At 37.7% G+C, this 22,089-nt stretch overlaps 1 protein-coding gene across 1 annotated transcript; it reads right to left on the bottom strand.

Annotated features, from left to right (window-relative positions):
- Positions 1 to 4,829: 4,829 nt before the first annotated feature.
- Positions 4,830 to 14,800, bottom strand: fgf10b (fibroblast growth factor 10b). The gene is made up of 3 exons (XM_055039506.1): positions 14,157 to 14,800; positions 6,553 to 6,656; positions 4,830 to 5,557 (listed from the first exon to the last, which is right to left on the bottom strand). Exons 1-3 carry the CDS (start codon positions 14,614 to 14,616, stop codon positions 5,366 to 5,368), a joined length of 756 nt encoding a protein of 251 aa, XP_054895481.1. The 5' UTR covers positions 14,617 to 14,800; the 3' UTR covers positions 4,830 to 5,365.
- Positions 14,801 to 22,089: the final 7,289 nt, after the last annotated feature.

Below are 22,089 nucleotides of genomic sequence, written 5' to 3'. Positions count from 1 at the left end.
TTCACAACAAACTTGCAGCCCATGACACATTTCTTGGTCAAAAGGAAAGTCTCTCTCTCTCTAGTGGCGTGGAGTGGAAGTTCAGTATGGCAACTATTTCAAGAAATAATCAAATCGCGTTCAGACCTACATTTTTTTCTTAATATACGTATAAAGGTTGCAGTATGAAGCTAAACGTCGAAAATTTTCAAGCTGTAAGCTTCTGTTTTGAATTTTTTGGGGCTGCATATTAGATCTATTTAGACTGAAATGATCAAGATTATTTCTTCCTAAAATAAAATAGAAACTAGGAAGAAAAAAAAGATTATTCAGAAAGGAATGAAGAGATTTTTTCCCCCTCAAAAATCTGAGATTAAATTTGGAATGAGATCATTTCAAAATGTTTCCAAATTTTCACTCATATAACATTGATGCTCTGAATTCTACTAAGACTTATTGTTTGACAAGTTGGCTTGCCATACTCCGACCTACAGAAGCTTTTATCCAGGAAAAAAAGATACAATACAATTGTATTTTCTTTTTCAGGTGTACATCTTAAAAGAACAAAGAAGAACATAGGCCGAAGAGGGTTGTAAAAGATAAGCATCTTAACTATTTTAACTTCACAAGAATTGAATATTGTTTTTTTTGTTCCACTTTAAATAAGTTTCTTTTTTTTATCTATAGCTCCAGCTGGTGATTTTTAAAAAAAACTAATACCAATTAGATTTAACAACAAATAAATATAAGAAAAATGTGATGCATTAGACAACTTGTGTTTTTCATCAATGCAAAAAAAAGGGGATTCATTTGAAAATGTAATTTATATGTGTTTTCTTTATTTACAGAAAACACATATCCCATTTTAAAATGTTCATGCACAGTTTTTTGAAAGAAAGCAAAAACAAAAATAAAACAAAACAAACAAACAAAAATTCCCTGAATAAATATCAAGGACATGACCAATCTGTCCATATTTTCTGTGGAGTTAGTTGTTGTTGGCTTATAACTTCGGCAGTTTCCAAAATAGACTTTCAATAATAACTTTTTATAATAAAACTCATCTCAGCTTTTTAAACTGCCAAAAGTTTGAGATCAGTAACACATTTTTTCCATCACAGAACAAGTAGATTATGGAATTAAGCACTTATAATCAGAGCTCTCTCAGTAGCAGCCTTCTCCAAACATGTGTTGCACCAGACATCCCAACGTAAGCATTCATTAGTTGTTTTTGGCCTCCAGGCATTTTCCACTTGTTTCCCAAAGCTGGATCGCATTATGCCACAGAGAATTCCTGAGCCACAAATTCAGAGACCCACTCTGATAAAAGATTATTCCAGTACTGTTGCTGTTTTCTCCCCATGCCAGATTCTTGGAGAGAGTTCAAACATTCACAGGTCTTGAGAATGCGAAGATGACGAATGACTGGGATTTGTGTGTGAGCATCTGTGTGGATGAGGTTCTCCCTGGCTGGTTACTCACTTCATCATTAACTGCTTTTATTGTATTGGTTCCCCAGCAACATGAAGCTGCATAAAATTTTATGAAAAGCATAAAACAGGAATATGAAGGTCGTGAAACAATAAATGTACAATCTGAACAGATTAGATGTGGCTCTGGAAAAAATTATGAATTTAATATTGCATGATATAATCACATGTTTTAAACCTTTCAATAAAATTCTGATTTGGAAATAAACAAAGAGCAGCTGCTGAATAAAATATTTTGTCTGTGTTGTTGTGAAATAGTATTTGTCCCCATACAGGTTTCTTCTATTTTGGGACGTTATGCAGACCGAATTTGCCCAATGTGAAAAGAAAACAACTGTGATTCTTGTCAAATCATGAGAAAATGAACCTCATTGCTCAAGTCGTACTAGCCGCACCCAGGTCTGATTGTAGTCAGACTGGTAGAAACAATAAATTACCTAAACACAACTGCTCTGGCAACTTGAAGTAAGCTAAGAAAACTAAAAAGGCACCACGCTATCTGCAAATAGAGAAATGATTAAAAGGAGGTCAAAGTCCCAAAATTAATCCAGTAGAAAACTGCTGACTCACCTAAAGGTCAGAAAAAAAATGAGAACATCATCTTTGTTTCTGCAGGCTTCACTTGCCTGAGCTGTGGTCAATGTACATAATTCAATATTGAAAAAAAAAAATAAAATAAAAAATAGCAGAAATAGCATCGGTTGCAGATTTCTCAGGTAAAATCAAATTCTGAAAAAAAAAAAAAACTGGTCATTGTCATTTTCAGAATTTTTTTTTTGACGATCTAAGAGACTTTTGAGAGAATACATAGAATGTGAAAGGTATTTCGCCCAGTGTATGTTTAGTCTGGTGTGTGTCATGTTACATTTGATATGAAACTTACAAAAAGAACATCATGCACCATAATGACTCATAACTGGCAGACCCCTGGATTCTGCCCTTCTCCAGAAAATCCCAGCGGAGATCGTTTGGCTATCATTTTATGATGTTAAGCTCAAGAACAGTTGGGTTCTGCATCAGGGCAATAATCCAAAAATCACAGACAAATCCTCCTCTCAACAGGAACTTGCACATATATCAGGAACTGATACCTGCACCGTTTGTCATGCACCGTAATCAGTGCATGACAATCACATGACTATTCATCACCCATAGTTTCATTTCATATACAACTCCAGCTGGCTGCATAGTTGGACGAGTGCCATGATGTAGTTATATTAAATATTTAGTTAGTGTAACCATATTCATGCACAAAGGCTCCCGAAATATGCTGAGAACAAACTTTGTCTTCTCTTCAAGGGATGAAATGTCATCCATAATTTAAACAAAAAGCATATTTCTGTTTGTACAATGACCAACTATTCATCACCCGTTTTGTTTTAAAATTAGACACAGAGAATGCACCATTGTGATTTTTTCTTTTCATGACAGACCTGCAATTCTTTGCTTTCAATGCACAGACAAAATTAATTACTTGACAAAGTAAATTTCACATTTTTCCAAAGACACACAGACTTTTCCACCCCACAAAACTAGTCTGCAAATTAAAAAAAAAGAAAAAAATAGTTTCCATGGCAGTACCTTTTACTGATGCACCTCAGACCGGTATTACAGCTGCAAGTCTTTCAGGGTGAACCAGCCAGCTTTGTACATCAGCAGACTGGAACATCAGTTCATTTTTCAGCAAAACATACATTTTCAAGTCTTCCTTCAGAATCCAATTTTACTTTACATCCTGACTTTGATTGAACCACAGAAACACCTGAATTGTGCTTTGATCTATTCATCTGACTGTGTTTAGGACTGGAGTCCTGCTAGAAGGTGAACCTCCACTCCAGGCTCTCGTCTGCAGACTTTAGCAGGTTTTCTTCCAGGATTGTTCTGTCTTCCATTAACAGTTTTGTTGTATTTTCTGAAACAGACAAACAAACAAAACCTTCTTCATAGCATTAATCGCCTTTACCATGTTTTAGAAAAGAGACTGTGTGTTAAGGGTGATGTACAGTTCCTATTTTTCTGTCACATTGTCCTTTAGGCCAAAAGATTGGTCTCATCTGTCCAGAGCTTCTTCTGCAGGCTTACTGTGAATTATGTTAAACTACAAATTGGATCTCTATGAATTTTTTCTTTACATCTTTCTTTGCCACTATTCCATATTGACCATATGTGTTAAATACTTTAATTATTATTGTTTAGTCATCAGATTTTCATCACTGAGCTGTGTCTGTCTGGAGAAATTTATTCAGTCTCGGCTGCTTTTACGATTAATGGTCTCTTTTTTGGATCTTTCAATTTATTTAGCTTGACCTCTCTTGATTTAGCTGACCTGTCTTGGTGTCTCGATCTTAGCATTTCTTGATTTCAGACAAACTTTAAACATTTACATGACTTCATTCCTACTGCTTGGTGTCCTTGGTGTTGGTTTTCCTCAAAGAAACCAGAAACAAAGGCGGTTTTAATTTAAGGATATCAAAAATGAAGTGAGGTGAATACAATTGCACATCACATGTTTAAGATTTTATTTAATTTAAAAACTTTCTATCTTTATTGTTTCAGAAAGAAGATGTTGCGTCTGTCTGTCCTTCTTCCATGTCTCTGTCTTCCTCTTCCACTCCTCCTCTGTTTTTTTTAACTGTTTGTTCAGAGATAGATGCTCTAAAAGGCAGGATAAGAGAACATGAGGCCCGGAAGCCTGTGGTGTTAATGTTCCCCGCACAGTCTTTTCATCTGCCATTAAGACAGCTGTCATTGATTAGTGTGTTTGTAAATGATTGCTGAGGGAAGTGGGCGGTCAGACGCAGGTCATATCTCTTTTTTCTCCCCTCTCACACACACTCAGATCCTCCTCCTTAAGCCTCCTTTGCATAGAGGAGCTGGATAAGCGTGACAAAGCTGATTTTATTTTTTATTTTATTATTATGAAATGTCTAGTTGATTTCTATCTGTTCCACAATCAGTAATCCTAATGTCATCCCATTGGGATGACATTAGGAAATGATGTTAATATCTACAGGTCACACCAGGGAAGTTTCCTCCCCGCAATTTTGTTGTGGTTTGTTTCCCTGTTTGTTTGGGGACTAATCATCAGCAGAATGGTTTCCACATGGAGGATCTGGTCGAGCATTAATGACTGCTATTTGTCCCTCCCTACCTCAGAGTAAGCCAGATAAGAGTGAAACCTACCCTGACCTGAATGCTTGCCAGTGTTTCTCAGGACATGTGCTGATACTTTGCTTTTTTTCTTTCTGCAGCTTTCTGTGCCCTTTGTGTGAGAAGGAACAAACATCCACACTGCTGCAGAGAAGAATCATAGTTTTATTTTCACATGATAGAGAGATCCTATAAAAAGTAGAACGCAGAGGATTGCTGGTGTTCCTTCCAGTTAAATATCTCACAAAAATAAATAAATCAATAAAATTCAGCCAAAAACTCAGTGGTTAAATATCAAACAGTTATTTTAAATGTGCTTTGATTCTTAATATTTAATGTTGTCATGATAATCAGATTTTTACCTTTGCCATTTTCTGCCAGACCTTTTTCCCTGCCTCTCTGGAGAAGTTGGATTATATATACCATATTTCGATACATCTAGCTTGGATAGTATCTTCTCTGTTGTCCACAGACTTCAGCTTCAAACTGTTTGGCACAGTAAAAAAAATAAAGATGACCCCTGCTTTTGGTGCCACTCAAAACTCAGATTAACATCTCTCACCTAAAGGAAATAAGCAATCTCAACCTAGTCAGAGTTCACTTCGTTTAACAGTGTTAGTGCCTTTTTCTTTTCCCAAATGAGAGATTTTTCAACACATGTCTTTAATTCATGGCTGTCTGGTATTTAAAACCTCTCATGTCCAGTGCTCTGTGTATCTGTTTCCACTCCAGGTGGGCTCCTTGGTTCACACCATTATTGGAAGGAAGTGGGTTGCTGTTTTCTTCCTCCGGGTTTTCATTCCCCTCAACGGCTTCCCATGGACGTTCAGCCCCACGAACATCTGCCGCTTCTTGTTCTTCCACTCAGCCGATGCGTAGGTGTTGTAGCCGTTCTCCTCGATGCGCTCCTTCAGCTTGCAGTCGACACCAAACTCTCTCTGAAAAATCAGACGCATGTTTGTGTCAGACGAGGTGAGAAAAAGGTAATTTTCCAGCACAGATCAATTTTTGCTCTAAAACACTCCTCCTTAAGCTCTAAAGTGCATTCCTATGAGATTATTGTGAGTGTGTAGAAAAGTAGAACTTCTTAAGTAGGAAACAACACATTTGAACTTATATTTATAATTTAGAGCAATTCAAGCAGAAAATGCACTTAATCATGATGCATGGTACAAACAATGGACATTAACCATCTGCATTTTCACAAACACTATTGAGTTTGTTATTATGTTGGCCAAACACGTAAATAACGTAAATCTACATTGTCAACTCCTCAGTAAAGTAAGTTGTCCTCAAATAACTAAATTATGACATCACCAAATTTGTATCCAGCTAAGAAAAATTTAGGTTTAAAGGAATATTTTATTTTCACCAGCATGCAATTTCAGTTGTTTCTGAGTGACACTTTAATTATCTACAAAATCTCCCATTGTAAAATGGACATTGATCATCTACGAAACCAGGAGCAAACTCAAGTTTCTTGTATGCTAAGATTTTTAAAATTCAGTAATTTTTTTATATTTGTTTGAATTGTTTTAAATGGCTAAAAGCAGCTGAGATAAAGAGTCAGTATGACAGACAACATCATGCTGTGAATCATTTAATTTTCTACAAGCTTACAGCAATCTGCCAATTTTCTACTAGACGTAAGATAACTATTATTGACAATACCTTCACAGAATCTCACTTCAAAATATCCAAACCACTCCTTTAATGGATTCTGCATGCTTTGCCCTATTCTGCATTTTGTTTTTGGACAAGCTCTGTGATTGCATAGCTCTCCTGCAGGTGTGCATGTGTCCACAGGCCTGACTGTGGATTTGATCCAACTGGCATGGAGGTAAAGATCAGGTTGCCTGTGATAAAAACCGCACAATCTAACACTATCTGTCTCTGTGGAGCATTCAGATTGACCTCTGACTTGGATACTAACCGCTCCATACAGCTCTCCTTTCCTGCTGATGGCCAGATAGTGGTTGCTGTTCAGCCCTTTAATGGCCACCACTCCCACTTCCACTGATGTGATTTCCAAAATACCTAAGAAATACAAAAAAAGGTTACATCATTATTCGTGATTATCAAAATAAACAAACAATCCCCTTGCATGCACCATGACTTCATAAAGAATCTCTGGATTGCTGGAACATTTACAAGATGACATCAAATTCAGATCTGCATATCCCATATATTTATATATATATATATTTTTTACACACTTCTTTAGTGCGTGCGAAAAAAAAATACAGAGAAGTCCATTGTAAGTAGTCTCAAGCATTTGAATGACTCGAATGTGATGTGAGGTTTTGCAGCAACCAGATCATCTTTAAAAAAATTTCAAGCTTCATAATTTGTACTCTGGGACTTTAACACAATTGGTTTTCAGATTTTACTGACAAACAACCATAAAATAATCAAATATGTGGGGAAATAAATGTGTAGAATTTTTGCCAATAAGACAAATGTGTTTAAAAATGAAAACAATTGTATTTTATACATTATATATAAATTAATTTTGATTTTTTTTGTCTCCATCCCAACCCAAAACTGACAGATTATTTTTATTTTATTTTTAATTTTTTCATTTAATTGTGTAACCTTTGGATATCTATAAACTGCACAATGAGAATGAATTTCATGAATTGCAACAATGTTTTTTGTGACCCTCATGTTAGTCACTTCAGAGACCTCTCATTATTTCTTTAAATGGATAGATAAAATAAAATCATGACATAAAGTTATATATTTTCCATAAACTGCGTTAGAGTAAAATTATGTTTAGACTGTGACAGCTGTAAGAAGATTGTGCAGATAAGATTATTTTGTTTTCTGCTTGTGTCCAGTGTACCATTATTTCAAGAAGTTTTAATTAGTTATGAAAAAAAAGAAACATTATAAAATAATAAAAAGAAAACTGGCACATTTTCTATTTGAAAAGTGGGGAGCAGATTTAAAAATCTGCTTACTGTTGAAAAACATAATTTCAGAAACAAGAGCGCTTTAGATTTATATTCTGCAAAACAATTCAATCTTGGCAGCACCCTGTTGTCCTCTGGGCCAGAGCAGCACCTTACACCTGGGGTTGATTCTGACTCATCTTTTATGCTGCCTGTGTTTATCCACTCTACAGCGCTATTAATTTATTCATATCTTTTCTGTAAATAAGCGCTATTAAGATGTTGGAGTACCGCCTCGGGCAGCCCAAATACCAGCAGATTTACTTGTTTGAGAGCCCTGGATCTGAATGACTAGCAACCTTCAAAGTGCAGTACATTTACATGTGGGAATATGTGGGAGTTCTTTTTAAGGTTACAATTATTCCTGAGCACATTTATCATTTTGGTGATATTATAAAGTTAGTTTACAGCCTACACCTGCGTAACAGATTCCAGCTGCACAGGTCATTTTGTTGGAAAATTAATAGGTGGATTCCACAGAGAATCTCTGGCTGTTTATGCTCTGTTTGGTATTTAGGCTACACAAATAATTTGGGTTTCTCATAGGCTGGCAGAGGGGTTAATTTATACCTGGGGTAACAAGCGTGTGTTTTTCCTGCAGACAGCCACGATTATTTGTGTGGTCTCAGTATCAGAGGTCAGAGAGATATAACTTCCTAATGTGTCCTCTGACCACAGAGCCCACTTGTCTCGTGTTTTGCTGTTGGTGTGTGTTTGTGAGAGAGTCCTGCTGGTTCCCATGACATGTTTGATTTCTTGCCGCCCTCCCTGACTTCCTTTCCACACTTCCTGTGAGCTGTCGTTATTTTATCTCGATAAGCATCCATGTGTAGGCACACACAGACACACACACACACGCACACAGACGGAGACCGGCGTGGGGGCGTGAACTCCGGAGAGTCAATGACATCCTTTGATCAGATCTGCAGTCCAGTCTGTGTCTGATGACTGTTTGTGTGGCGCTCTAGTCCACTGTCGCTCCCACTCTCCTCTGCCTGAGGTCTCCAGCCGTGTACATGAGTGGACAGTGGAGAGTCCAGGTGTGCCACCACCCCCTCCAAAAGAACAAATACACCTCTTAAATATACAGCAACTTCCCTCCTTGTCCGTGATGTCTTGGCTGTATCAGTTTCTAGTTCAAACGGTGGCACCTCAGGGCTGTGAGGTCTGAAGCCGCAAGGCGGTAGTGGGGACTGTGACACAACGGCCATTGAAGATCTGAGTGGAGCTGGTTTTCTGTAAGGGATCGGATGTCAGGTATGGAGTGAGGATGTAAGACAATCTATGGCAGTCTCTGGCTGCCCTGTAAACATGGGAGGGATGAAAGAAAGGAGAACAGAGGAGGACAGAGGAGCCATGACAGTGAGACTGGGGGTGGAGTGAGGATTAGAAAGGCTGTAATGATCACTGATCAAAGTCAGCCACCGGAGGCAGGGGCGAGACAGGTTGTATATACACATGTGCACGCGTGCTAATGTGCACATATGCATGCATGGACACACACACACTCAACATACGCACACAAAAGTAAATGTAACAGGTGAATGTGCTTTTCTACAAATGTTGGAGGAAAATAACCAATAACTACATTTTTAAGAGGCAACCTCAAAGGAAATTTTTATATTGTGGCTTTTGTTTTCCCTTTGAATATTATATGCATTTCCTGTTTGGAATTACAGCACCTAATTACATGCTGGTTGTGAAACAGATTAAGCCAGAAGGAACTGAAGGTGGGCTTTTTTTCCACAGTGGTATGCCAAAAACTAAATTGTTGCACTTAGCAGCTTGTAGCATTTTGTTGTTTTGTTTTTTTTTTACCCAAAGGTTGCTTTCACACTGTTTCTTATCTTGCCAAGTATGTAAAATTCAACTTTAAGGTGGAAAATGTACAGTTTGTAATTGTGTCAGAAAAAACAAACAAAAAGAAAACTAGGTTGCCATGATACATGATACATGATACATGATACAAGTGTCTAATCTAACCAGTTATATATATATATATATATATATATATAATATATATATATATATATATATATATATAGATATATAGATATATAGATATATAGATATATAGATATATAGATATCTATCTATCTATCTATCTATCTATCTATCTATCTATCTATCTATCTATCTATCTATCTATCTATCTATCTATCTAGCTATATATATAGATATATATCTATCTATCTATCTATCTATCTATCTATCTATCTATCTATATCTATCTATCTATCTATCTATCTATCTATCTATCTATCTATCTATCTATCTATCTATCTATCTATCTATCTATCTATCTATCTATCTATCTATCTATCTATCTATCTATCTATCTATATATCTATATATATATATATATATTTTTTTTTTTTTTTTTTCACTTTTCAAAGCAAATTCATCAGGACAGATTAATGTGCCATGTAGAACGTTTGCATTGCACAAAATGATTTTAGGTGAACAGAAAATGTCCTGTACTTGCACTTTGCTTTATTCAGCCCAGATGATTCCAAAGTGCTATACACTACATTCATTCACATGTATGATAACTACAAAGTTGTTACACTGTAGCCAAACAGTGGGGCAGTCTGACAGAAGCGAGACTGTGATGCAGTTGAGACACTGGGCCCTCTGACCACCACCAGCAGGCAGAGCAGTGAAATAGCTTGACCAAGGACACAATGACTAAGTCAGGTGAAGCTGGGCTACAAACCAGCAACTCACCAATTACAGGATGAACTCCTATTCCTGTTGCCCTGTCACCCCCAGATATCATTCTTTTGTTATGGTATCACTTTTGTGAATTTTGAGAGAGCATTTGTGTAAATTTTCTAGCAGTGGTGCACATGAAAGGTAGTTATAGTATATCTAATGTGTAATACTCATACCACAATTTTTTCCAGGTTTTACATGCTCTTGAGCATCTATATTTATTCTACTGTTAAAGAAATGTGGGACATCTTTGAGTCATACAGGAGAAAACAACCCTTCCTGCATCACAGTATATTATATGGAAAATATTAAAAGATACTAACATTGATCACTTGTTTCTTTTCAAGTGATCTTTTGCTTCTTTATCTTAAACATGAAAATAAATTCAAAATTGTATTTTTTTTGCTCATCTGAATTTGACCACAAAGTAGAAAAATCTTCCATTTCAGCAACTATTTTTTTGCCGACCTGTTTCTGATGAGAAAATCCATTTAACAAAACCTGTGCAGACCGAGCAATCAGCTTAATTCTGGCCACACTTGAGACCCCATGTGAAAAGTTTTCTGTCTTTTTTCAGACACCCAGAAGACCACTGTCGTTATTTGCTTTGATGAAAAAGATCAATGTGCATTCAGCACATTTAACTGGAAAATGACATACACTCTCAGACACTCTTCATGAGCTATGTCGCAAAGTGCGCTGAACACATGGCCTTCATCCCATGCATACACTAACACTCTTTCTTGACAGGCTCCCCCTCTCACACCATCAAAGATCATGAGCTAAACTGTTTCACCACCAGGCGTTAGACTGGGTCTTATTTGGCAATCTTTCACTCATCACTTAAACTTACTAGTTGCCTATAAATATAAAAGAAGTCAGCTGTGAATCATAGATATTTTAATTGCACACTCAGACCATGGAGATAGCTACTTAGCTGACTTCAGAACTTTCTCTCCCTCCCATTCTGACTGCCTCTGTAACCTCTGCACAGGCCCCTGGCGGGCTGGAAAGCCATGTGGGACAGTTTTACACTGGCATCCCCATAAATCTGTGGGAGGCTGGATACTGGCTCTGTAACACAGAGAGAGCCGGGTCTCTGCAGAGTCAACTGCAACACTTGAAACCAAATATCTTCACATCCAATGCACCATTTAAAATAGACCAAATAAACCAAATGTATCATTTTGTAAGCAGAATAGGAAGGAAAATCCTGCTTGTCACTTCAAGAGACCATGAGGGGTCCTCTACAAAAGATGTCATTTCTGGGATCATGCCTAGCCCTAGGGGCCAGAAAAAGAAGACTGAAGCTGCTGTTGAGTAGTATTCTTTACCATGTGAACCTGATAGTTCACATGGTAAATAATCCACACACAGTGTCCCTAGACCCCCTTAGGACAGAGCTTGTTCATGGCACCACCATTGATACTGAAGATGCACACCTTTGATGTGCCTACAATGACGTTCAGTCAGCTTATTCATGAACTTGTACCTCTAGAGGATCTCCCTTTCACCTCCCACCCTGGTGTTCATCACTGCAAAGACTAAATGACTTTTCAAGAAAAAAAAAAAAGAAAGAAAAGGAAACACACTGATTCAGTAAAAATAAAGACAAAGGAGCAAATTACCCTCCAAACAAACACAAGGTAAATTTGCACAAAAAAAAAAAAACTGTGTCAGGCTTCCTTGCACCACTCAAGCTTTACGACTTAAAAGAATCTGCTAACAAAGGTAGCAGTAAAGGCATCACTTCAATAAAGTTTCTTCTGTCATGACCTTGTCCAAACAAACATCTGCCCTGACATTCTGCTTCCCCCATGCTATTTCCCTTTAGTCACTTTGATTGAATGTGTGGTCAGGCTCCTCCAAGAGGAGAAATAAAGCTTCTTATATACACTGACTGTGCGACTGGAAGGCTGGGAAAATGAAGAACACGTCTGAACCTGTGCATGTGTCATGTAAAGTTTTTTGCAGATGACAAGCTGTTGAATCCACACTTATTAAAACAACATTTAATTATTGCTGAGTTACATTTGAATGTAAAATAATTAGCATGTTTTCTAATTCAAAACTGCAATTTCTATTCTATCCATCACTGGTCTTTAGGATTCAGAGTTTGATTTAGCATTTTGTACAAATATTTAGGGGTCTGAATAGATAACTATTTTAAGCTTCATTTTGAAAATTTGACAGGAAAGTAAAGTTCTATGAAAGCCAAATTTTAGTTTCTGTTGAGGCTAAGAAAGCCAATTCAGCGAGCCATCAAGTCCTGTCTTTCAAACATTTATGCTTTTTATGATGCATTTTAATGGCTTTAATGATAATATGTATTGGGATCAGGAGTGTTAAATTCACAGAGTTCCACGTTTATCAGGACAGGGCTGATTATTTTTGTTCCAATGTCATGAATTACCATATTTTTTCCAGTGTTCAAGATCAAATGGCCATCTCGAAATGAAATGTCAGTGAGCTATAAGTAAATAGATAAATATTACCTGAATTATTCTGAATATGTCATTGTATCAGTTTCACTTTCAGTTTCAAACATTTGGCATCCCAAGATGAGGGAATCTCCAATCCCACCCACAGAGCACTTGCATAGTGTAACAAGAGCAGCTATATTTTAGAAATATTTGAGTCACAATTGTGTAAATACTGTCAAAGTGGTGCCTATGTGTGATAAACAGCTGCCCTAAACATTATGTCTCAAAAAATCCAAGCCAGCCTAATAATTTACTACTGAGTTGCAAAGAAGATAACAATAGTGCAAAAGAGGGAGAGAAATATCTGTGACAATTTGTGTATGTAAGTTTCTCTGCCAATGTACTTTACATGATTCCTTGCATGACTCTCGTCATAGTTCTGTCATGCATCATCAATATGTCAGATTCAAAAAATTTTGGTCTTCACTGTAATTTCTGCCACAGCTGGTTTATCACACCATTGGCATATTCTAATTTTCAAAGGCACTCTTGACATCTTATCTACCAAAAGAATCACCAGATTTGTTCAGCTAACCAGTTTAAAACACTGCATGTTTTTTGAACTGGTTTTGCACATTTTCTTTGCCCATTTTCTTACTTTTCTATCCATTGATCGACATTTCATCGATTCCTTCCATACTTCCATAGACATACATGAAAAATTGAGAGCATGCATTAATATCTTCTACGTTATGATCACACACCCATGGAGAACATGCGGGTGCCTGATAGGCGCACACACACGAAGCTTGATGGGAATGCTGGGTTACAAATGAGAATGCTGCCTTACTGACAGATCCAGTGAAACAAACAACGTGTAATTACTTCTAAAGACACGTTTCTTAGAGGAGAAAAAGTCAAACAATTGTCCCAAATTTGACTGAGAATGTGTAATTTACTCCAACCTGTGCTTGCAGAACAGCAATGTGAGTGAGAGACAACAGAAAGAGGAAAAGAAAAGGAGCCTAAAATATCAATGAGCCTGACATTCATGTGCCCCCCCGCACCCCTTGCACCAGCCCTTTTCCTCTGTGGTTCTTATCAATGCTGTTTACCCTGGGTTATGAAGACTGCTTGATAATGGCCCAGTTATCTGCTCCTGTTCCTTTTTAAGCCAACTGAGAGCTACCATCATTGTGCTGAGTGTTTGGACAGAAGAGATATCAGTGAGATGTCTGGTTTAAAACAAAAGGACAACTCAAATTGAAAATTCTTCTGTCAAACCAGCAGCCTGGGATAATATGTTTTATTTATCATAGCCAGGTAGTTTCATATTCTTTAAAACTTAGTGCTGAATTAATAGTTTATACATGATGAGGTCCCCATCTTCAGAATTGGCTCCCCTCCTCTGATTTTATCTTTACATATTAAGAGGTTTTACTTACTGAGTGGGTCATCCTTGCTCTTGGTTCCATTGACTTGTCCATTCCTATCGATCCTCAGGAAAAATTTCTGGAAAGAGAACAACTTTCTTCTACGTATGTCTCCTTGAAGGTGATTGTAGCTGCGCACATGCCTCCCCTGCGGTCCTCCAGCCTGACCAGGCGGGCCCCTGGTGGCTCTAGGTCTAGAGATTAATTTGCTCTCTGAAATGTTCAGTGGAGCCCCAGATGTTTCCAAGTCGGGGGACCTCAGTCTGTCTCTGCCGTTCTGACGACACGCAACTTCAGGAAAGCACAGGGAGAAAGCCAGGAGAGCAACCAACACAGAGAAAGTCAGGGAAGAAAGCAGTCCTGATGACCTTGATCGGTAGCTGGTCCCGGAGCCAGAGTAAGCCCCCAAGCCAGCCCAGGAGCAGAACGAGGCAAATGCAGCCTTACTCCCTCCAGCAGCCCATCTGATCATGGTAGTGTGCAGTGAGGAGGACTAGAGGCAGCCTTAGAGCCTGGGACATGCTGCTGGGGGTGAGGAGAAACTACGAGGGCAGGGAGGGGAGCCCTCCACACTCCAGACTGGCTGAGGTGATCGCACTGCAGTGTCCAAACTTTTCACCACCTGCATAAAGTTTTAGGATATCCAGCTGAATAAAATTTGAATGTTAAAAACCTGAGAAATACACCCAAATCTGTGTGTTAAAAGTGGATATTTCCAAACTGAAAATGAAAGACTGATTATTGCAAAAAAAAAAAAAAAAATCTGTCATAGATTTCAGAAACAAACCAGGGTTATCCTTATGATCAGCAGTTCTTTCGTTGTTGCCCGTGATGCTTAAATTGATATCCTGAGTTGTTCCTAAGAGATCATTGAATTTCCAGGCAGTTCATAGTTGGAGAGAAAAACCTTAATATCCTAGTAAAATGCATACCAAACCTTACAACAATGTCCACCCAAAAATAAAAATGGGTTGTCTCACATCAACCTGTTTGAAGTAGATAAATCTTGATTTGTCCTCAGGAGTTTTGTTCAGCAAACATTGTACTCAGAACCTAAACATCCAGCTGCATGTCAGACAATCCATCTGTTCTCTTCGGTTGTCCTGCTCCTTTTGTTTTTTTCCTCTCATCCCACTTCCTCTCCTCTTCCCAATGACTCCACCTTCATGCAAAAAATGTCTGGGGAGGTCCTGGGGTTGAGCCCAGTTGTTCTTGCCCTTTCCTTGATTTGACAAATTCATTACCGGCAGAGTGACACCAAAATAAATAATAGTGTGTTCTGTGAAGGTTACTCACTCCAAAATTGAGTAAATTCAACTTCCCTCTAACATATGGGAGCAAGCACTGCTCTGTGTGTGTGTGTTTGTATGTGGGAATCCCTTCCAAACAAAGTAACATATGAGAGTAGGTGAGAGGTGATGACAGGGTTTATCTTTGTTGATGGTGCTGGGCAGGAAGAAGCAGCATGATGGTAACGGTTCTGTTCCTTCAAATGTTGATTGTGATGATGATTGCTTTATTGGTTAATGTGATTAGTGCTTTAAACTGTGTGTTAGAGCAAAAAATGCCCACTTGGCCATATTTATCTCTCTGCATGTAATGTTGAAGCCTAGATCCTGCTGCATTGCAGCCCTGAAATAAGTAAAGTATTTTTGTCTTCAAAATATTCTGACTCTTCTTTTCAGTATCAAAATAGATAGTTAAGAACTTTCATTTCTTTTTACCTAATTGAGTACAATGAACTCCCTATCATATTTAAGGAATCGGTTTGAGATTATTTGAGCTTTATACTACAGGACCTAGACATCGGCAAGAAGTCATGTGGTCATGAAGCAATGGACATGGTCAGTAGCAATAGTTTGGCCAGTTGAGGTCCAAAGGGTCTCCAAGAATGCATGCTATAGTGTGACATTGCACCACCAGCAGAGGTGAATACCAGTTTGAACAGGTCCACTTTTTGCGGGTTTTTGAAACTTGAGTGAAATCAAATCTAATCAGACAAGTAAACATGTTTGGAATCTGTAACAATCTAATTTGTTGAGGTTGTGGAAATTGTAGCCTCAGTTTCCTGTTCTTAACTGACAGGAATGGCACCCCGGGTGGTCCTCTGCTCCTCTAGCCCATCTGCCTCATCGTTCAAGGTTTTGTGAGTTCAAAAATGTTATAACAAGTGACTATCTGAACTAATGTTGCTATTCTAACAACAAGACCTGGTCTACAATTCTTTTCCCTTGACTTCTGACATCCACAAAGCATTTTCATCCACACATCTGCAATTTACTGCACGTTTTCTGCAAACTTGAAGGATGGTTGTGTGAAAATCAGCAGGGATGCTCACAGCGAACTCCATACATCAAAATGAGCCTGGCACCACCCACAAGGGCGCATTAAGGGACATTACAGTTTCAAATTAATTATTTCTGAAGGAATTAAAAGAATGTTAACAGTTTTTTGGTTTAGGAAATATTCACTTAGCATTTCTTATAAATGTTGTATGTGAATATTTCAAATAAATACAATATAAAATTAGAATATCCTTTTTCAGTTTCAATGGTTTAAAGATTGATGCACTTTTCCTGCTTGGGTTCATCCCTTGTATAAATGAGAGGAAATTCACAGCTTCAAGTACAGATGAAGTTAGTAAACCTACAGGGAGGACAAGTTTGTGCTTTTGTTTTTGCCTGAATCAACGATTCTGATTCAGTAATTCTAAGCTCACACTGCAATAAAAAAAAAGTACATTTTAAAATAACTGAACATTTTTGATAGATGTTCTCTTTCACACTTTTGTACACATTTCTTTGTGTTGTGGTGAAAGATTTATGTGGAACATCTACTTCAATTGTTTTTGCTTTTTATATCTGGCACATCTGTGGTTTTATGGTTGAGTGTGAAGGGGATAAGTATTACAAATTGAAATTGACCCATTAAGATGTGATAATCTCAACAAGTGTCTGCCCTCTTCTATCTCTGAAGATAAAAATCATATTAAGTTACCATTGTTGCTTCCAGTCTGGATAGTTGCTTTATCTCTACCATCTTGCAAAGGCCTCTCTTTTTCCCTTTAAGGCTTTATCGCCGTGTGTTATCTCTCCTGAAATGCTGTAATGCAATGAGGCTATCCAGTTTCAATCGCCAGACCTCAGCCTTCCTCTGTGACTCAGGTGTCTGAGTGGCTGTTAGCCAATGAGAGTCGCTGAAAAATTTAGTCCTCAAGGGGAGGGAGGCTCAAGATGGACAATTTTATTGCAGCCTTAACGACAATATATTTGGAAACTGTAAAAGATATTAGTGACATTACTAAGCCAATAAATCTTACACGGTCAGTTTCATGTGCTTTCATTTTTCATTCTTTATAAAATACATTGCTTTCCTTGAGCCCCTGTTTTAGTACCCTGTCAACAATCTGCAGCCAGAGAAAAAGACTTGCTAACCCCAGGATTTTAACTGGGGACTCAAATAAAGCAAATGCTATCAGCACTTCCTTTGCAGTATCCCTTTTCTCCACAGAGGTGGAAATAGGTCCATTTGTATTGATTAGTGGAGTAAAGTTTGCACAATTTTCAATTATTCCGTAAAGATTTTGATTCATATTCATATTAGTCTGCAGAATTCTGTGATCTTTTGTTTAAAATTCCTAAAATCTGGATTCTTCTTGTATTTACTTATCTGAGAAAATATTTTTGTTTAAATATGTCACACAGTTGGGGAGCCTTTCGAATTCAGTTTAAATTGTAGTGCTGTGCTCACCAAAAATATGTATTTGCTTTTAGCTAGTAGGACAGATGCACACAGATTCTCTGCTGGTTTGAGAGACAGAGTCGTCTAAAACTGTCCAGATACACCTTCAAGCCTTTTAAGTTCTCTTCTCTTTGAGGCAGTGAGGTCCTCAGATGTTTTGAGGCTTGAAATGATGCTGACAGACACACAAGATTTGCAGGACTTCTTCAGAGGCCAGGGAGCAAATTCTTTGCAAACCTGAATGCGCCTATCGTCTTTTTCTTTTTCCAAATGCAATATAAGTGAGATTTGCAGAAGCTGGTTCCGAACTCATCTCCATCCTTGCTCACAGCTTTAGCATTTAGCGTATCTTTATACATCTATCCCTCAGAATTGCGTTCCAAAGTTCAGGACAAGAAACAAGAGAGCAAAACAAATATACTCCTGATCCTTCCCCGCAGGCTGCTGCTCTGGCAACAATCTCGCACAATTCCAAAAAACAAAAAACATGGTCACAAAAACATAGCTGTAAAAATACTGGAAATTTCCACAGTTGCAGCTGAAAAAAAAAACACTAAAGGAAAACTGGTTGTATTTCTATTTCCTTCTCTATTTTCTTGAAACATTATCCCTTTTTTGATAGTGATCAGACTGTATGTGAGACACCAAAGTCTGTCCAGGCAGCAAAAGCATTTAAACCGCTGAAAATAAGGGAATACTGAGGATAAATTAGATTTTGACTGTGAAAATGACACCTACTGAACTAAAAATGGAAAACTGGCTACTGCAGCATCTTTTGTTTGTTTGTTGTATTGTTTTTATTTAATTGACAAAATAAATTTTATTGTGATGTGCAGACCACAATAAAAATAGAGGCAGCATTGTTAGTAAATAAACAAGACCAACATTTACTAAGCACTGCAAACTTTTGAGACATGTCAATAATATTATATGAATGAATTTACAGTGTTTTCAGACAATTTTGAAAGCACCTCATATTTTGTTGCGTTACAGCTCCGATGTTAAATGGTACCTTTGGATATTATATATGATTTAATCCAAAAGAATTGCATAATTTTGTCAATAAAAAAGTGTGTTTTGAACAGCTTTCAAACATGGAAAGTGCATCTGTCTTCAGCCTTGACATTTCAAATGAAGTCAAATTTAAAGCCAAGTTAGGTTATAAAACAACATTAGAATTTGGTGAAATTCTCTGAGAACTATTCAATGCATCATCTGAAAACTGTAAGTGTGATCTATCTGAAATATTACCATCCCTTGGCCATTCACCTAAAGCGACAGACTGAGCAAGGTGGGCAGAGAAACAGCCAAGTTGTCCCTTGTCACTACAGATGAGCTGCAGAGACCCATAGCTTTTAGTAATGCACACCACAAGTCCAGCCTTAATGAATGAGTGGCGACAAGGGATCCATTGTTGTGAAAAAATTTTTTAGAAGTAACATTTGCAGTTTGCCTCAAAGCCCTGGAGGGAATCAGCAAACACATGGACGAAAGGGCTCTGGTCAAGTCAGACCAAAATGTGACTTTGAGGCAACATGCAAAACTTAACACTGCATTTCACAAAGGGACATCCCAGTGGAACCAAAATGTTTAGGTAATGCTGCATATTAAAGTCCATGTATCATTTTGATTTTGTTGACCAATTATGAACTATATCATTTGTCACAGAACATACAAGCAAAATACACTGAAGGTTGTGGTTCCAGCATGACATAATTTGACTAATTCCTGGAAGATGAGTACTGTAGTTCACATGTTCAGTTATAGTGATGGAAGGATGGACAGACACACAAACATCTGTAGCATTTTGCATCTATAATAGTATCAGCTTGTCTCTGCGGTATCAGCATCAATTTTTTTTAAAATTCAAACAGTTTTGTTTCAGAAAAAAGTAAACTGTTCATTCTGCCTAATGTGCCACATCATGCTAACAATTTAAACTGTGCAGATTCACCTTAATTAGCTTTGTCATGTGTCTCTGATTTTACTTGGCCTCGTTCTGAGTATATTGGCCTCTCTCCTTTGGTACACTATCATTAGGCAGATGTTATGCACAGAAGAAAGCACCTCACTCTGGGATACTTAAGCTCAAATCCATATGTGGTCTATGAGGGAATCAAACGCAAAACCTGACAAACAACTAAGCTGACCTATGGGAACCATGTGTGTGTGTTTGTGAGTTCCCTGGGGCCTTTGTGTGTGCTGGGTCAGAGGAGGCTTTAATAACGGAACAGCCCTGGTACAGGGATGCCAGTCTGCCCGCCTCAGGACACAAAACCTGATGGAGTCCAGATGAGAGCCACCAGACCAGCCTTGTTACTCCAAAGTACACCCAACTGGGGCTGTTTGTTGAGCCAATCTGCGTCAATTCTGGGATCTCCAAGGTAAAGCCAAATAAATTTAATAATTTTTAAAATGTTCCGGAATGACTTCAAAAATTATTACAACATGGGTTAACGCAGTAACTTGCAAACATACATCTAGCTAACCTGGGCAGCCTCGTTCTCCTCCTGGTCATCTAATCTAAATATTTAATGTGTTCTTGGCTGTTGCATCCTTAGTGTCTGGTAACCTAAAAGATGAGGTTGCTGCATCCTGCTTTATGGTGATCAGTCGACTCTTAGTCATGTTATCTTTCCCATCCTGAAAAGCCACTTACATCATCCCTCTCTGCAGGGTCTCAGTTTCAAGAACACAGGAATTTACTTACAGATCAAACACTGGATCAACAGTGGTGCTCAGAACAATATGAGGTGATATTTTCTGACCAAACTTGTTTCTTACTCAGTGAGCACTGATAGAAATTCTGGTTTACAAATTGTGAAAAAAAAATTTTTTTTAATCCCTCTAGATTAACCAAAAGCAGAAAGTAAACAACCTGCCAAGATAAATAACTTATCACTAAAATGGTATAAATAATTTTAATAATTGTATACTGAACAGTCTATATGTATTTAAAAATGAAAAGAAAAAAAACATTGTTTTGTGATACAAACATTGTTTTGTGATACTTCTAAAAATGTGCAAGTCAAACTTTTAATTTCTCTAAATAAAAATTTTGACAAATTTTTCAATTATCGAACATTAATTAATACTTAGTGACATAAAGACATTTACTAATTATTTTTAAAACTTTTACTTGAGAAATACATCAAGTCCTTGTTGCAAAAATATTTACAGTTTTGATACTGCATCCGTCTTTTGCTCCAACACTTTGGATATTAGCTTCAGGACCAACTCCTGACTGGTCACTCATTCTGACTGTATCGTTGTTTGTAGTTGGACACAACAGACACAAAATCTTGTTGGGGCAAAGATATGGTACATTTTATGGCAATGGATGTAAAGTTTCATTGTATTGATACCTGAGCCACATACTCATGAATTCTGTCTTGTGACGAAGTGCTCCGCAAGGCTTCGAAAGGCCTTGCGGTAAGTAATTTGGTCAGACCAAATTACTGAAGGATTTTTAGGCAAAGTTGCTGGAGGAGGTTGGAGGGTGGATCCAGGATCCTTTGAGTTTGGCAAGACATAAGACTTGGGGTGGCACTTAGCATCTCTTTTCCGGACATTACTTTTTCCAGATGGCCAAAATGGATGGAAGGAGGCTTCAATGGAGAAAATAATTTTAGCCCATTACTATGTAGTCTAATCCTGGTATTTAATAAAGAATATCCATCCGTCTTTGATATTAATCTTGCAGAGAAGTGGCTTCTTTGCTGCTCTAGGTTATACCAGGCCATCATCCCATAGTCTCTGCTCAACACTCATTACACAGATAGCTCTGTTCTGGTGGAAGACTAATCATTTTATTCAACCCTCCCAATGAGGACTGAACAGAACCTAGCAGATTTTCATAGGAACATCTGCTTCCATGCATGAATGGAAAATATCCATAAATTCCTTCATTTTTTGTTAGATGTAAAATACAGCCTGTATCGGTCAACATGCATTGTTTTTCTTTTACTGGTCACAGTCTTGAGAAAACAAAACAAATGAAATCCATTTGTTGTACTTGCCAAGTCAGGTTTAAAAGACAATTGGAAATCAATACCAGAGAGGAAAAGCAAGATTGGAACATTTGTCACCCTTTACTGCAACCTAAGACTAATGCTAATTGCATTGATAAGTGGGAAAGTCGACACTTAGGAAAATGATGCACTCTGCTTTACTATTCATTGTTCAAAGCTTTAAAAGGGCAATA

This window comes from Poeciliopsis prolifica, unplaced genomic scaffold (assembly GCF_027474105.1).
Source record: "Poeciliopsis prolifica strain line A6 unplaced genomic scaffold, Auburn_PproV2 SCAFFOLD014, whole genome shotgun sequence".
Lineage (NCBI taxonomy): Eukaryota > Metazoa > Chordata > Actinopteri > Cyprinodontiformes > Poeciliidae > Poeciliopsis > Poeciliopsis prolifica.
This window is presented reverse-complemented; position numbering and strand designations above follow the sequence as displayed.

What these genes read in the sequence shown, in the direction of transcription:
- fgf10b (XM_055039506.1), bottom strand. Translation starts at nt 14,616, where the DNA reads ATGATCAGATGGGCTGCTGGAGGGAGTAAGGCTGCATTTGCCTCGTTC. An exon ending in GAGCAAGGATGACCCACTCA is followed by an intron (nt 6,657 to 14,156) that starts GTAAGTAAAACC and finishes TGTATTTCTTAG; the next exon opens with GTATTTTGGAAATCACATCA. An exon ending in AAGGAGAGCTGTATGGAGCG is followed by an intron (nt 5,558 to 6,552) that starts GTTAGTATCCAA and finishes CTGATTTTTCAG; the next exon opens with AGAGAGTTTGGTGTCGACTG.